Source organism: Dipodomys spectabilis, unplaced genomic scaffold, assembly GCF_019054845.1.
Source record: "Dipodomys spectabilis isolate Male_0828 unplaced genomic scaffold, ASM1905484v1 ptg000030l, whole genome shotgun sequence".
Classification (NCBI taxonomy): Eukaryota; Metazoa; Chordata; class Mammalia; order Rodentia; family Heteromyidae; genus Dipodomys; species Dipodomys spectabilis.
Window position 1 is genome coordinate 10,859,082 of NW_024870707.1, and position 15,910 is coordinate 10,874,991.

The 15,910-nt window shown below is 57.9% G+C and overlaps 1 protein-coding gene across 6 annotated transcripts; it reads left to right on the forward strand.

The window, feature by feature from the left end:
• Nucleotides 1-2,380: 2,380 nt before the first annotated feature.
• On the forward strand, nt 2,381-15,676 carry Sipa1 (signal-induced proliferation-associated 1). Of its 6 annotated transcripts, none has more exons than XM_042676038.1 (17): nt 2,389-2,458; nt 2,594-2,724; nt 4,743-5,523; nt 6,256-6,383; nt 6,469-6,645; nt 9,451-9,625; nt 10,178-10,281; nt 10,580-10,737; nt 10,829-11,438; nt 11,774-12,048; nt 14,060-14,278; nt 14,358-14,472; nt 14,553-14,661; nt 14,744-14,845; nt 14,939-14,993; nt 15,175-15,253; nt 15,328-15,676. In XM_042676038.1, exons 2-17 carry the CDS (start codon nt 2,716-2,718, stop codon nt 15,472-15,474), a joined length of 3,243 nt encoding a protein of 1,080 aa, XP_042531972.1. In that variant the 5' UTR covers nt 2,389-2,458; nt 2,594-2,715; the 3' UTR covers nt 15,475-15,676. The 6 variants fall into 6 exon arrangements, 5 of the variants coding, with proteins under 5 accessions (XP_042531976.1, XP_042531974.1, XP_042531972.1 ...); XM_042676039.1 differs by having other exon boundaries at nt 2,397-2,483; XM_042676042.1 differs by lacking the exon at nt 2,594-2,724 and having other exon boundaries at nt 2,381-2,458.
• Nucleotides 15,677-15,910: the final 234 nt, after the last annotated feature.

Here is a 15,910-nt window from a genome sequence, read left to right on the forward strand (position 1 = left end):
TGTAAAGATTGCTGGGTTCCGTGTCCCTGTGTAGTCAAAGGACTCTAGGTCTAGCGGCTCCCACGTTTGTCTGCCTCGATCTAGGCCTCTGAACCTCAGTTGTTCCAACCTTAGACCACAGGACCTGTGTAAGGTGTTTGTTTCTTTGTTTTGGTTGGTTGTAGAACTTGAACTCTAGGTAGGCCTGGGCACTGTCCCTGAGTTTTTAAACTCAAGGCTAGCGCTCTACCACTGGAGCCACAGAGCCACCCTCAAGTTTTTCTGTTTATGGGTGCTGAGAAATCGAACACAGGGCCTCATGCATGCGAGGCAAATCGCTCTACCACTGAGCCACCTTCCCAGCCCCATGTAAGATGTTTTAAGAATAAATGGGCTGGACATCCATGGCTCACTCCTGTGATCCTGACTACTCAGACGGCTGAGATCTGAGGATTGCAGTTCAAAGCCAGCCTGGCCAGGAAAGTCCATGAGACTTATCTCCAATTAACCACCAGAAAACCAGAAGTAGCGCTGTGGCTCAAGTGGTAGGGCACCCGCCTGAGCTGAAGAGCTGAGAGACAGCGCCCAGGCGCAGAGTTCAAGACCCATGACTGAAAGAAAAAAAAAAAAAAAACCCGCTTGCCAGGTACTACTGGCCCACTCCTGCAATCCTAGCTACAGGAGGTTGAAATCTGAGGGTCAGGGTTCAAAGCCAGCCTGGGGAGGAAAGTTTATGAGATTTTATCTCTAGTTAATCACCAAAGAGCTGAAGTAGAGCTGTGGCTCAACTAGTAGAGTGTTAGTCTTAAGCAAAAAAGCTAAGGACAGTGCTTAGGCCCTGCATTCAAGCCCTAGTGTGGATGCGCACACACACACACCACAAATAGGCTGGATTCACACACACACACACACACCACACACAGATAGTCTGAATTCCCATTCTTAATCCTAGCTGAGGAGGCCGAGACCTGAAAGATCATTGTTGGAAGCCAGCCTGGGCAGAAAAGTCTAGGACCCCATCTCCAATTAACTAGCAAAATGCTAGATTGCAAGGGGCTGAGAATGTGGCTTAGTGGTAGAGTTCTTACCTAGCATGCACAAAGCCCTGGGTTCAATTCCTCAGTACTACACAAACAGAAAAAGCCAGAAGTGGTGCTGTGGCTCAAGTGGTAGAACACTAGCCTTAAACACAGAGAGGCTCAGGGATAGTGTCCAAGCCCTGAGTTCAAGCCCCAGGACTGACCAAAAAACGAAAAGGGCTAGGGAAGCCAGTGCCTGTGTCTCAGGCCTATAATCCTAGCTACTCTGGAGGCTGAGGTCTGAGGTCATGGTTCAAAGCCAGGCAGTAAAGTTCATGAGATTCTTCCAATTAATTACTGAAAGCAGGAAGTGGAGCTGTGGTTCAATTAATAGAACGCTAAGCCTTGAGCAAAAAAAGCTCAAGGACAGTACCCAGGTTCAGGACCCAAGACCTGCACACAAAAGGGGTGGAGTGAAATACAAAAGGGGTGGGGTGGGGCAGAGAACTGGGCACTGGTTGCTCACGCCTGTAATCCTAGCTATTCAGCAAGCTGAGATCTGATTATCCTGGTTCAAAACCAGCCTGGATAAGAAGGTCCATGAGGGGCAGGGAAGGTGGCTCAGTGATAGCATGCTTGCCTTGCATGCACGAGGCCCTGGGTTCGATTCCTCAGCACCACATAAGCAGAAAAAGCTGGAAGTGGGACTGAGGCTCAAGTGGTAGAGTGCTAGTCTACAGCTGAAGAGCTTAGGGACAGCTCCCAGACCCAGAGTTCAGGCCCCACAACAACAACAACAAAAAGAAGGTCCATGAAATGTTTTACCTCCAATTAACCACCAGAAAACTGGAAGTGGAGCTGTGGCTCAAAGTGGTAGAGTGCTAGCCTTGAGCTGAAGAGCTCAGGAACAGTGTCCAAGCCCTGAGTTCAAACTCCAGGACTGATTAAAAAAAAAAAGGCAGGGGGAGAGAGAAGGACTGACCAAAAAAAAAAGGGGGGGGGCTTGATGAGCAGGCCTTGAGTTCTAACCTCAGTGATCATGCCCAACCCCAAGGGAATGAGACAGCATGTGTAACGACGTAACTCAAGGAGTAGCCCCAGTGCCTGAGCACCTGCTGTCCGCCACCGAGGGCTGGACACTAGGTGGCCTCCTCTGGCCCTCCCCATCTGTCTGTGCATTCGTTTCGGTTTCTCTGCCAGGTGGCAGCGAGTTAGAAGGATGGTTGGAGGCCCGATGGCTGTCCTGGCCTCCGGCCATGCGGGGATGACCAAGTCCAGGCAAGGCATCCCGCCCGCGGTGCTTCCCGCCTTGGACGGCTCGCCGTGGCCACGCCCCCTCCAGGCCACGCCCCTTCAGGCCACACCCCCAGGCGGAGCCGGCTCACAGAGCCGTAGCGGGAGAACAGACAGCCGGACCCGGCGCGGGAGGCGGCGGTGAAGGCCAGACGGGACCCCCAGAGGTACAGCGGGAGCAGGGGGCTGAAGGTATAACTGGTCGGGCCAGACAGGGAACGAGGTGGCCTGGCTGTAGACTCGGTGGTGGGAGGGACGGGGATCCCCGCCACCCGCACCGCCCTGCCTCCCTCTGGCTGCAGCTCCGTCCGGAGTCCGCGTGTCCAATCCCCTGCTCTGGCCGGCGGCTCCCACTCCCTTCCCGGCATGACAGCCCGGCCCGGCCGGTGAGCTGAGAGGATTCACCGGCTCCCGGCTTTTCTTGATGATTCTGGCAAGTGCTCCTGCTGCCCAGGGCGTGGGGGGCTCCCCCTATTCTGGGGTTCCCCTTTCTCCCTGGGAGACCTCCTCCTTAGCCTTTCCACACATTGCTCCCCTCCCGTCCTCCACTCCTGGCCTGGAAGGAAACATCTGTCGCGCCCCCTGGCAGTAGAAACAGGGTCATGACCTCCAGATGTGCTGGGAAGCTTCCAGCGCCTTCTCCTGGGGCAGCCAGGCCTTCCGGATCTGTGGGGGCGGGGCAGCCCCCCTTCCCCCCCAGTGACACAGGCTACAAGGAATGTCCTGGCCTCAATGGACCCTGTGTGAAGCCGTGGGATGGGGGGCAGAGCCCGAGAACACCCCTTAAGACAGGGCCAAGAGCTGGGCACCAGGCCAGAGCAAGAGGCAGCCCAAGGGCTGGGCTGCACACATTCAGAGCTCATGCTCGCGAGCTGCACACTCACACGTGTACAGAGCTCAACCCACAGGGTCAGGGCCCGAACAGACACCCTCCTTGAGCTTCTCTGTAGCCCAGGCCCAAGCCTGCATGGGTCAGAGCTTGGCACTCGGGGCTGGGGACTGAGCTCTGCACACAGGTGACCAGCTTCACGGGCTTCAACCTCCTTTCAGTCACTCAGCAGTCGTGGGAAAAAGTAGGAAAAGTTAACCCTTTGTTTAGAGATGAGGAAATAGAGGTTCTAGGTCAGCCTGAGAGCTTGTCCTCAGAGAAACCAAGGTAGGAGGCCCCCTGAGCTTTGGAGGCTTACCCTTATTTGGTTCTGGAGGCCCAGCTGAGGGGTGCATGGAGCCCCTCCCCTCACTCAGTTCTGGCCCAGCCCCCGGAGATGTCACTGGGTAATATATGAAGACTTACCAGACCATGTCTACACCCACACTGGCCCCGCCCTACCTGCCCACCCATCTGTGGTTCACCCGTGGTTCACTCTGTCGTGGTCTCACACTACCCTCACACCTGACTCTAGCCTCCCCCCATTTCCGCACTTAGTAGGCCCCAAGGGCCTTGAGTGTGTCACTCTTACATCCTGTGAGGACATGAACTGGCCCCAACCCCCACCTGCCCTACACCTACACACACACACGGAGAGGACGAGGCTCACATGTGAGCTCTAACACAGAATCGCTCTTATTGCTTTCTGGAATTGTTTGCTTATCTGCACCTCCGTTTGGCCTTCTGTTACACTGGGTGCAGACCAGGGAGGCAGAGGTCCTATGGACCCTCGTTCCAGCAAAGGGGCCCAGTCCGCCTTATCCTCTTTCTTGCACAGTAACCTGTGAGAGGGGAAGCCTAGGCCTGTCCTTCAGGCCAGGGTGCCCTGGAGTCCATGATTGAGCTGGTGTGACCCCAGCACCTTCCTCAGGATGTGGAAGCCAGGCAGGGGGCTGGGCCCAGAGTTGGGGCCATTTCCTGAGTTGCAGGAAGTCCTCTTGCTGTTCCCTGCTGCCCTGCAGCCATCCCCAGGAGCCAGTATCCTTGAAGCATTGAGGCTACATGTAGGAGCCAGGGCATTGAGAGCAGGCCTTGGGTGCTCAGCTCCTCAGGGACCCTGGAGGAAGTGGGAGGTGCAGGGAGGAAGGTCTCTGGGGACAGGACGTCCTCCCTTTGTCAAGAGGGCAGGACCCAGATACTAGTAGCCCTGTGGGTTTTCCATCCCATCCGAGAAGAGTTATCTGTCCAGTTGGGCTACAGTGAGGACCATCGCTGGGCCCAGGCCACAGCCAAAGGTGTGTGGATTGGAACTGGAGACCTTGGTAGCTAAGTTTTGCCCGGGCTCTGGGACCCTCAAGGCCAAAGTCCCACAGGCCAGCCTCTGGCCTGCCTCCCACTACTAAGCCTGGGAGGGGGCTGGAAACCTCAGCTCTAGGCAGACAAGGAAGTGGCCAGGAAAGCGGAAGCAGCTTTGATGGTCTTGGAGGGGGCCGGAAGCCAGCCAGGGTGGTGGAGGACCAGGCTGGGGGCCTGTGTTCCTGTTTTCTCCCCAGGCCCATGTGAATAGCCCCCTCTTCCTTCAGGACAGGATCTGCGGCCGCAACCTCAGCCTGCAGGCTGTGCACCAAGCACCGTGCCGCCAATGCGTCCCGGCCCTCAGAGAGTCAGGCCCACAGATCACGTCCATGTGGGCTGGCGGTGTGGGGAGCCCTCGGAGGGGCATGGCCCCTGCACCCACTGATGACCTCTTTGCCCGTAAGCTCCGCCAACCAGCCCGACCTCCACTGACACCACTCACCTTTGAACCAAGGCCAACCCCAACCCGGGGCCCACTCCTGCGAACTGGCAGTGATGCAGGTGAGGCCCGGCCTCCTACACCAGCCAGTCCCCGGGCCCGGGCCCACAGCCATGAGGAGGCCAGCCGTCCTACCGCAACTCCCACCCGGCTTTTCACGGACCCATTGGCCCTGCTGGGACTGCCAGCCGAGAAACCAGAGCCCACCTTCCCACCAGTGCTGGAGCCCCGGTGGTTTGCTCATTATGACGTCCAGAGTTTGCTCTTTGATTGGGCTCCACGACCACAGGGGACAGGGAGCCACTCAGAGGCCGGCTCTGGGACTCCAGCCTCCGCTGAGAACCAAGCTGCCAGCTCAGAACTGCTACTTGGGGCACCTGGCTTTGTGAGTGAGCTTGGGGGTGAGGGGGAGCTAGGCCTAGGTGGTCTGGTTCCCCCACCAGTGCCTCCCGCACTGCCCAATGCTTCCGTGTCGGTCCTGGAAGAGCCACAGAACCGAACAGCAGCCTACAGCTTGGAGCACGCGGACCTGGGCGCTGGGTATTACCGCAAGTATTTCTTCGGCAAAGGTAAGAGGAGCTGGCAGGCCAGGGGACAGGCCGGGAAGGTGCTCACAGTAGGGTCTGTGTGGGCTATTTCCTGTCATAGTGGCCATAAGAAGAAACAGGAGGGGCTGGGGATGTGGGTTAGCGGTAGCATGCTTGCCTAGCATGCATGAAGCCCTGGGTTCCATTGCTCAGTACCACATAAACAGAAAAAGCTGGAAGTGGCGCTGTGGCTCAAGTGGTAGAGTGCTAGCCTTGAGCAAAGGCAGCTCAGGGACAGTGCCCAGGCCCTGAGTTCAAGCCCCAGGACTGGCAAAACAACAACAACAACAACAACAACAAAGAAACAGAAGCTGAGTTAGAGAGCTGCTGGCCCACCTCCAAGCCCTAGTTCCCACAGCCTGGCCCGCATGTCCTCTGATCTGGTTCATCCTCACAGCCCTCCTGGCTGGGAAGAGATTTCCTATCTACATTTCTGTGACTGAGTTCCTTGCATTTAGGAACCTTCTGGCCATTGCTGAGGGAAAGGCATTCCTTCCCCTCCCCTCACCCCCCAGCTTTGGAAGAATGCATGTGCCCTGGGCGGGGCGGCCCCGCGGGAAGGCGGGGCGGGCCGGGCGGGGCGGGACTTAACCTCGTCCACACTGGTGCGATTGGCTACCGGAGGCGGGACTTCGTGGTGGGCGTGGCCGAGCAGGGTGGAGGTGGGTCGCTTGGGGATGGGAACGAGCGCCCATTCCGGCCCCCTCTCTCCAGAACACCAGAACTTCTTCGGGATGGACGAGGTGCTGGGCCCCGTGGCTGTGAGCCTGCGGCGGGAGGAGAAAGAGGGCAGCGGAGGGGGCACCGTGCACAGCTACCGCATCATCGTGCGGACCACACAGGTGGGCAGGGACCCCGGGATCCGGCCGGGGGACACCTCCTCCACAGCCTGTTCAGATCCTGAGCCCTCTCACACCTCCTTCTCAGCTCCGGACCCTCCGAGGCACCATCTCGGAAGATGCACTGCCACCAGGGCCCCCAAAGGGCCTATCTCCAAGGAAGCTTCTGGAACACGTGGCGCCAAGACTGAGCCCCACCTGCCTGCGCCTAGGCTCAGCTTCCCCCAAGGTGCCACGCACGCTGCTTACGCTGGATGAACAGGTGGTGAGTGGCCGGAAGGGAAGGAAGTAGTCCTGATCTGACCTCAGCCGGCCTCCCTGACCTCGGGCTTGAACTGGGCACTGACCCCAGAGCTGGTTCACCTCCAATGTTCCAGAGGGAAAGACCAGAGGTCATCTGGAGCCTTGCTTGTCAAAATAGGGGCTGCACCACACAGCCTCTATAGTACCTTGAATTTTGTTAGAAATGCAGATTCTGACTGGGCGCCTGTGTCTCACCCTTGTAAATCCTAGCTACTCAGGAGACTGAGGTCTGAGGATTGCAGTTCAAAGCCAGTCCAGGCAGAGAAGTTCCTGAGACTCTTATCTCCAATAAACCACCAAAAAAACTGGAAGTGGTGCTGTGGCTTAAGTGGTAGAGCACTCACCTTGAGCTGAAGAACTGAGAGACAGCGCCCAGGCCCAGAGTTCAAGCCCCATGACCAACAGGGAAAAAGAAAAAAAAAAAAAAAAAAGCAATGCTGGGATGTAGCTCAGTGGCAAAGTGCTTGCCTAGCAAGTGCAGCATCCTGGGTCCAGTCTCTCCAGTACCAAAAAAAGACAAAACAAAATACAGTTAAATAAAAACCCTATGGACTGAGAATGTAGCCTAGTGATAGCATACTTGCCTAGCATGCACGAAGCCCTGGGTTCGATGCCTCAGTACCACATACACAGAAAAAGCCAAAAGTGGTGCTGTGGCTCAAGTGGTAGAGTGCTAGCCTTGAGAAAAAGAGCAGGGATAGTGCCCAGGCCCTGATTTCAAGCCCCAGGACTGACAAAAGAAAAAAGAAAGAGGAAGGCAAGGAGGCAGAGAGGTAGATTGTGGCATCCCAGTATAGGCTTACTGATTTACACGGCATTTTGAAGACCACAGCATTTTAGAAGCCCTGGTCTGATGGGCCCCACTGCATCTAGTTACTTCATCGTTCTTGGCCAATTTGTCTTGCAGCACTGCTTGGTCTTCTCTCAAATGAAGTGTTGGTTCCTTCTTAGAGTTGCCTGTCCTGCTCTGGGACAGTCAGGCTAATTGGAGCTCCTTCCTAACCCTGAGCCAGAAGCTACCCACTGTCTCTTGACTCTCTTCCTGTGTGTTGATCAGTCGCCATCAGTCACTCAGTAAACACATCTCATACCTTCTTGATATCAGACTGGATGCTGGGATAGGTTCATAGTGGATAGTTTCTAGGAGAGACCCACAGGAAACTGTTGAAATGGAACAGGAGTCAGTGAAAGGAGTGTGTGCAGAGTCTGTAGAGCTCAGGGTGATACTGATACTCTGTGTATACGTGTGTGTGTATTGTATTGGAATTTGAACTCTGGGCTTCAAGTTTTGTTTTCTGCTCAAAGCTGGTGCTCTACCACTTGAGTCATACCTCCACTTCAGCATTTTGTTGGTTAACTGGGGCTAAGAGTCTTAGATTTGTCTTCCTGGGCTGGCTCCCAACCGTGATTCTCAGATCTCAGCCTCCTGGGTAGCTAGGATTATACAGTGAGCCACCAATGCCTGGGCCTCACAGTCCTTTCTTTTCTTTTTTTGTCAGTCATGGGGCTTGAACTCTGGGCTTGGGCGCTGTCCCTGCGCTGCTCGGGACAAGTGCCTCAGCTAGAGGCAAGTGCTCTACTGCTTGAGCCACAGCACCACTTCCAGTTTTTAAGTGGTTTATTGGAAATGAGTCTCATAGTTTCTTACCCAGGCTGGCTTTCAACCTTGATCCTCAGATCTCAGCCACTTAAGCAGCTAGGATTATAGGCGTGAGCCACCGGCACCCAGCTTTCTCATAGTCCTTTCTTGACCAAGGTTTTTCACCATGGAAGAAATGCAAGAGCACAAGCTGGCCAGCATGAGCTGGTATTTTCTGGGCAGGCAGGTTGAGCAAGGCTTTCTGGGCTGAAGTAACAAACACCGTGTAATGGCTTAGAGACTGAATGCGTGTCAGATGCAGTTTCTGGAGGGAAGGACATGGGACAAGCTTTCTTGTGGTGCCATGGGCACTGGGGAGGGGCACCATGGAGGGATTCCATGGAGGGGCACAGTGGCCCGCTGATCCTCTGACTAGGCTGGAGGGCAGGACACTCAGGCCAAAGAGGAAGGTAACAGTCCAGGGGTAGGTAGCAGGATCACTGACTGAAAGTTGGGGAAGATTGAGATTCCCCAGTTTCTTGGCCTCTAGGGAGAGGATGGCCTAGCCTTGAGTTTAGAAGGATGACAATGTGGAGATTTATTAGAAGTGAGAAGACTGTATAGAGGCCTTCCTTCATTCCTTCGTTCCTTCTTTCCTTCCTTCCTTCCTCCCTCCCTCTCTTCTCCCTCTTATCCTTCCCTTCTGTGCTGGTACTGAGACTTGAACTCAGGCCTTCATAGTCTTGCCTGGCTTTTCTGCTCTAAGCTGGCACTCTACCACTTGAGCTACACTTCCACTTCTGACTTTTGGTTGGTTAATTGGAGATTAAGTCTCATGGATGAATGTGCCTAGGCTGGCTTTGAACTGTGATCCTCAGATCTCAGTCTCCTGTGTAAGCTAGGATTATAGTTATGCCCAGCTCAGGGTCTTTTCTGTTCATCACCTCCTGCATTGCCACTGGAGAACCATCCCTCACTCCCCCTCCCCGCCCCCGCCCCTTACTTCTCCCCTTCTGCCCTGTTGATTGGCGGGGGCACTGAAGGGGCTCAGAGAGGGCTGGGAATTAGTGTTACACACTGAAGCAGCCTACCTCTCAGGTCAGTGTCTAGATCATTCCTCCTGGCATGGCGGGAGTGATGCTGGAAGGAGACTGAGGCCTTTGCCTTCTCCTTCCCCTTGGCCCCCAGCTGAGCTTCCAGCGCAAGGTGGGTATCCTGTACTGCCGCGCAGGCCAGAGCTCCGAGGAGGAGATGTACAACAACCAGGAGGCCGGCGCGGCCTTCATGCAGTTCCTCACCTTGCTGGGTGATGTAGTGCGACTCAAGGGCTTTGAGAGTTACCGAGCCCAGCTGGACACCAAAAGTAAGGCTCAGAGGGCACTTGGGGTGTGGGGGGGGGGGACGACTCATGTGCAGTGGTACAACTGCCTTGCCACTCGTACATTGGGCAGGAGCTGGGGCAGAGGGCTGAGACTTGAGTAGGCTGAGGATGCGAGTCCTGGTACAAAAGCCAGTTGTGGGCTGGGAGGAGGGGCTGGGAGTATCCTCCAAGGCCTGGTACCCTATTTCCTTAGCGGGGCCCAGGTGGTTTGGGGGTACCATCCACTTCATCTCACACATCCCGGAAGCCCAGTCTCCAGAGCCAGCCTATCTTCCTGATAGAAGGGATCCAGGGCCTCTGGGAGTTGTTTTTAGAGACACACACTCTCCCAGAATTCCTTAAGGGCTCAGCCCACCATCTAGCCTCTCTCCAGCACCCTCCCTGCCTTCCTCTGAGGAAATTCTCACTTCTGTCTTCATTCTAGCTTCCCACCCCTGCCCCGAACCCCCTTCACCCTGTGGGCAGGGATGGCAGGTTCAAGCCACCCACACCTCCCCTTGATCTCCCTCTGTATCCCCAACTTCCGGTCCAAAGCGGATTCCACGGGCACGCACTCCCTCTACACCACCTACCAGGACCACGAGATCATGTTCCACGTGTCAACCATGCTGCCTTACACCCCTAATAACCAGCAGCAGGTGTGAGGGGATGGGGGGGTGGGGAGGGAGGGCTTCTGGGAAGTCACAGACGGTGTTGTATGGGGGAGAGGGAAGGGGTGGTGTCAATATATGGGTCTTGGCCTGAGTTGTACAGACTCCCGGCAACCTTTCTCAATGGTGGCGTCTTCCCAGATGCGTGTGCACACAGCCCCCTAGGTCTTCAGGCCGTTGGCGGGTGGGTGGGGAGCCACAGGAGCCCAAGCGTTGCCCTGCTGGTGTGAGGAGGGGCTTGGGGACATGCAGCCCCTCCCACATCTCCCCCACCATCTGATTACAGCTCCTGAGGAAACGCCACATCGGCAACGACATCGTGACCATCGTGTTCCAGGAGCCTGGCAGCAAGCCCTTCTGCCCCACCACGATCCGTTCTCACTTCCAGCACGTGTTCTTAGTGGTGCGCGCGCATGCGCCCTGCACCCCGCACACCTCTTACAGGTGGGTGCCCGGGTGGCTTTCGGATCTCCCACTGCTGCGAGATCGGCACCGATGCTGGACACCCTCCTCATCACGGCCTCCTTCCACGCAGGGTGGCCGTGAGCCGCACGCAGGACACCCCGGCCTTTGGGCCCGCGTTGCCCCCGGGCGGCGGTCCCTTCGCAGCCAACGCGGACTTCCGGGCCTTCCTCCTGGCCAAGGCGCTCAACGGGGAGCAGGCGGCCGGCCACGCCCGCCAGTTCCACGCCATGGCCACGCGCACGCGCCAGCAGTACTTGCAGGACCTGGCGGCCAACGAGGTGACCACCACGTCGCTGGACTCGGCCTCCCGCTTCGGCCTCCCGTCCCTGGGCGGCCGGCGCCGCGCCAGCCCGCGGAGCCCCGGCGCCGAGCTGCAGGCGGCGGGCGCGCTGGCCTGGGGCGTGCGCGCGGCGCCCGGGGCGCGGCTGGCGGCGGGGGTGGAGGCGGGCGGCCCCGACGGCGCTGAGGTGCCCTGCCTGCTGGGCATTTCGGCCGAGGCGCTGGTGCTGGTGGCGCCCCGCGACGGCCGGGTGGTCTTCAACTGCGCCTGTCGCGACATCCTGGCCTGGACCTTCTCGGAGCAGCAGCTGGACCTGTACCACGGCCGCGGGGAGGCCATCACGCTGCGGCTCGACGGGCCTCCGGGGCAGGCGGTAGGCGAGGTCGTGGCTCGCCTGCAGGTGAGCCTGAGAGGGAAACTGAGGCAGGCCCGGGCCTGCCCGCGGGGTGCCCGGGGGCGGGACGCCCCCCCCCCCCCCGCATCGGGGGCGGAGCCTGCCGCGGAGCCCCGCCTCCTGCGGGGGGGGCCAGGCGGGGCCCGGCTGGGCGGAGTTGACAGGGCACCCGGCTTCCGCGAAGGGACCCCTGATCTCACAGCCCCAAGGACTAGATTGTGGGGTGCGCTAGAGCCAAAGGTCTCCTCGTCAGGCGTGGAAAGCTTGGTGGGTCCCCCCGCACGGGGCCCCACAAGGGCTGGCGTCGGGGTGCCCGCGCCTCATCCTGCCCCGTCCCTCAGCTGGTGAGCCGCGGCTGCGAGACACGTGAGCTGGCGCTGCCCCGCGATGGCCAAGGCCGCCTAGGCTTCGAGGTGGACCCCGAGGGCTTCATCACGCACGTGGAGCGCTTCACCTTCGCTGAGACGACCGGGCTGCGGCCCGGAGCGCGCCTGCTGCGCGTGTGTGGCCAGACGCTGCCCGGCCTGGGCCCCGAGGCTGCTGCCCAGCTGCTGCGCGCTGCGCCCAAGGCCTGCGTCACCGTCCTGCCCCCCGACGAGAGCGGCCGGCCCCGCAGGTCAGGGCAGCGGACGCGGGGAGGTGGGAGTGCTCAGCAGCGGGCTGGGTGGAACATCAAATAGGGGCCGGGAAGGTGGCTCAGTGGCAGAGTGCTTGCCTAGCATGCATGAAGCCCTGGGTTCAACTCCTCAGTACCACATACACAGAAAAAGCCGAAGTGGTGCTGTGGCTCAAGTGGTAGAGTGCTAGCCTTGAGCAAAAGAGCTCAGGGATGGCCCAGGCTGAGGTCAAGCCCCAGGACTGGCAAAAAAGAAAAAAAAAAAAAATCCAATAGATCAGCTGGGTGCAAGCCTGTAATCCTAGCTACTTAGGAGGCTGAGATCTGAGGATCCTAGCCAACCAGATCAGAAAAGTCCATTGTGAGATTCTTATCTCCAGTTAACCAGCAAAAAGGTGAAAGTGTTGGCCCATGCCTGTAGTCCTAGCTTGAGGCTGAGAGCTGATAATCACAGTTTGAAGTCAGCCCAGACAGGAAAGTCTAGAGATTCTAATCTCCAATTCACCACCAGAAAACAGGAAGTGGAGCTGTGGCTCAAGTTGTGGAGCTTTAGTTTGAGCAGCAAAGCTCTGGGACAGCACCCAGGCCCTGAGTTCCAGCCCCACAACCAACAACAACAACAACAACAACAAAAGGCCAAAAGTACAAGTGTGGCTCAAGTGATAGAACACGAGACTTGAGCAAAAAGCTAAGCAAGAGCAGGAGGCTTGGAGTTTAAGTCCCAGTACCAGTACAGAAACAAACAAAACGCCCAAACAGCATAGTTCCTACGATTTTTTAAAACCGACCCAGAGCTGGGCACTGGTGGCTCATACCAGTATGTAATCCTAGCTACTCAGGAAGGTGAGATCTGAGGATCGCTGTTCAAAGCCAGCCTAGGCAGGAAAGTCCATGAGACTCTTATCTCCAATAAACCACAGAAAACCGGAAGTGGTGCTATGGCTCAAGTGGTAGAGCGCTCGCCTTGGGCTGAAGAGCTGAGGAACAGCGCCCAGGCCCAGAGTTCAAGCCCCATGGCTGACTCCCCCCCCCCAAAAAAAAAAAAACAAAACTCAGGCAGCTTTTGTATGCTAAACTGCATGTGTTGTTTAAACTCTCCTGGTAGCCAGAGGCTGGTGGCTCACACCTGTTATCCTATAAGAACTTGATAATGGGAGACTGGCAGTTTGAGGTTAGCCTGGGCAGAAAAGTCTTACCCATAGCAGGGTGTGCTCACTTCTGCCTGTCAGCCTAAACCGTGAAGAAAGCCAAGATAAGGAGGATTTTGATCCAGGCTAGGCCTAATAGAAAAGTTGATGAGTCTCAGTAGGAGAACTGGGTGAGGTTGCACACACTTATAATCCCACAAGAACAGAACACCTTAAATGTCTAGGAACATGCTTCAAAAATTCCCAGCCAATGCCCGACGTCAGTGGCTCAGCCCTGTAATCCTACCTAGTCAGGAGGCTGAAATCTGAGGGTTGCAGTTCAAAGCCAGCACAGACAGGAAAGTCTATGAGACTCTTATCTCTAGTAAACCACCAGGAAACTGGAAGTGGTGCTGTGGTTCAAGTGGTAGAGTACTAGCCTTGAGCTGAAATGCTGAGGAACAGTGCCGAGGCCCAGAGTTCAAGCCTTACGACTGACAAAAAAAGCCAAGAAATGGGATTGGAGGCATGGCTCAGCAGTAGAGCCTAGGAAGCTTGAGATCCCGAATTCAAACCTCAATATTGATAAACAAATTCATAGCATGCGAAGAGCAGAACTGGCATTCCATTTCACAGACAGAGAGACTGACATTCAGAATGATTTGCCCCAGCACACCGGCCAGCTCTGGGATTTGGAGGCAGGTCTGGAAAATGGTCAGCAGCTAGCAGTAGCTAGGCGTACATGTGTCAGGGGTGCCAGGGAGTTTGGGGAGCTCCCCTCCTGGAATCGAACCTCTGGCAGCACCTGGGCTGGGGCTGGTGAGACAGGACACTGGAATACTAGGGAGCCCTGCCTGACGCTGCCTCCCCGCCCCCACCCCCAGGAGCTTTTCGGAGCTGTACACGCTGTCTCTGCAGGAGCCCAGCCGGCGGGGGGCCTCGGAGCCCACGCAGGATGAGACCCCAGAGGTGGTCCTGCTGTCCCACACAAAGCAGCTGCTACACCTGTGCCTGCAAGACGGCAGCTGCCCTTCAGGGCCCGGGGAACTGCCCGAGGAGAGAACCGAGTTCTTGCGCTGCCAGAACTCACCGTCTCCGCGCAGGTGCGCTGTCTCCCCTGGCTGGCGGGGCTGCACACACAGTGGTGGGAAAGCAGCAGTGCGAGCCGCCCGCTCTCCCCAGCTCCCTGTCAGACGAGGCGCCAGTCCTGCCCAACACTACCCCGGACCTCCTCCTGGCTGCCACAGCCAAAGCCCCCGCAGCCCCCAGTGCTGGCAGGAACACACCCCCCTCCCAGGTGAGCAGGGCCCGGGGGCTCTGGAAGCTGGCAGCAGGGGAACGTGGGTGGCACGACTCTACCCCCTGCCCCGCCCCTAGGACCAGCCAGGCAGCTCTCCCGGCCTTGAAGACCAGGAGCCAGCGGCCCCAGAGCTGCGGGCCTCCTTCCTGCCACGGACCTTGTCTCTGCGCAACTCCATCAGCAAGAGTGAGTCGGGAAGCGGGGGGCTCAGGAGGGCGGGTCCGAGGATCGCCCCTCCCCCGGTGACCGGCCTCTCCTCTGGCCACAGTCATGTCGGAGGCCAGCAGCGAAACCCTGGAGGACGAGTGGCAGTCCATCTCAGAGATCGCCTCCACCTGCAACACCATTCTAGAGTCACTGTCCCGAGAGGGTGAGGCGCCCCCTCCCCCAGGCACTGGGGAAGGGAGCCGGGCTGGGGCTCTGTTTCCCTGTCAGCCCCTCCCACACCACCCCTGTTCCACAGGACAGCCCGTGCCAGACGGCAGGGACCCCCAGGGAACGCCTAAGTCGGATGCTGAGTAAGGCACCCCCACGCCCCCACCCCCATCGCCCACCCCCATGCCTGTGTGGCCACCCCTCTTGTCCTTCCACGAGAGCCCAGCCACCCCCGAAAATAGGGGTGGGGGTCCCTGATATTCAAGGCTGCCTGGGAGCCTACCCTGCTGTGCTCCCCGCTGAGTTCCGCTCTTCCTCCGCTAGGCCAGAGCCCGGGAGCCTGTCGGAGAAGGTCTCGCACCTCGAGTCCATGCTGAGGAAGCTGCAGGAGGACCTGCAGAAGGTGAGGGAGCTTGGCAGGGAGTCTCAGGGCCGCCCGGGGAGGGGACGGCCGCCCTAACCCCCGCCTGTCCCCAGGAGAAGGCAGACCGGGCCGCCCTGGAGGAGGAGGTGAGGAGCCTCCGCCACAACAACCAGCGGCTGCTGGCCCAATCCGAGAGCGCGGCCGCGCGCCTCCTCCTGGCCTCCAAGCCGCGGGGCGCGCCTGCCACCGACCTGGCCTGAGGCGGACTGCCCGGCTCTTGTCAGGATCCCTGGGCCACACAGGCGGCCCAGGTCTCAGGACCTCTCCCGCGCCACGGCGCGTGCTAGCGCTGCGCGCGCACTCCCCAGCCCATTTGGTGGTGAAGTGCTCTCACCTGCCCCATGTGTAAATATTCTACGGAGAAAAAGGGACAGCAGGGAATAAAGAAGCCACGTTATTTGAGTTCGTTCTTGTGTTCATGACACTTAGCAGAATTTGCCCACAAGCCACACCCAATTCAAGCCACTTAGAACTGTGTGTGTGTGTGTGTGTGTGTGTGTGTGTGTGTGTGTGTGTGTGTGTGTGTGTGTGTGTGTGTGTGTGTATTGGTATTGGGCTTGAATTCAGGACCTGGGTATTGTCCCTTAGCTTTTTTGCTCAAGACTGGTGCTCTGCCACTTAAATCACATCTCTCTT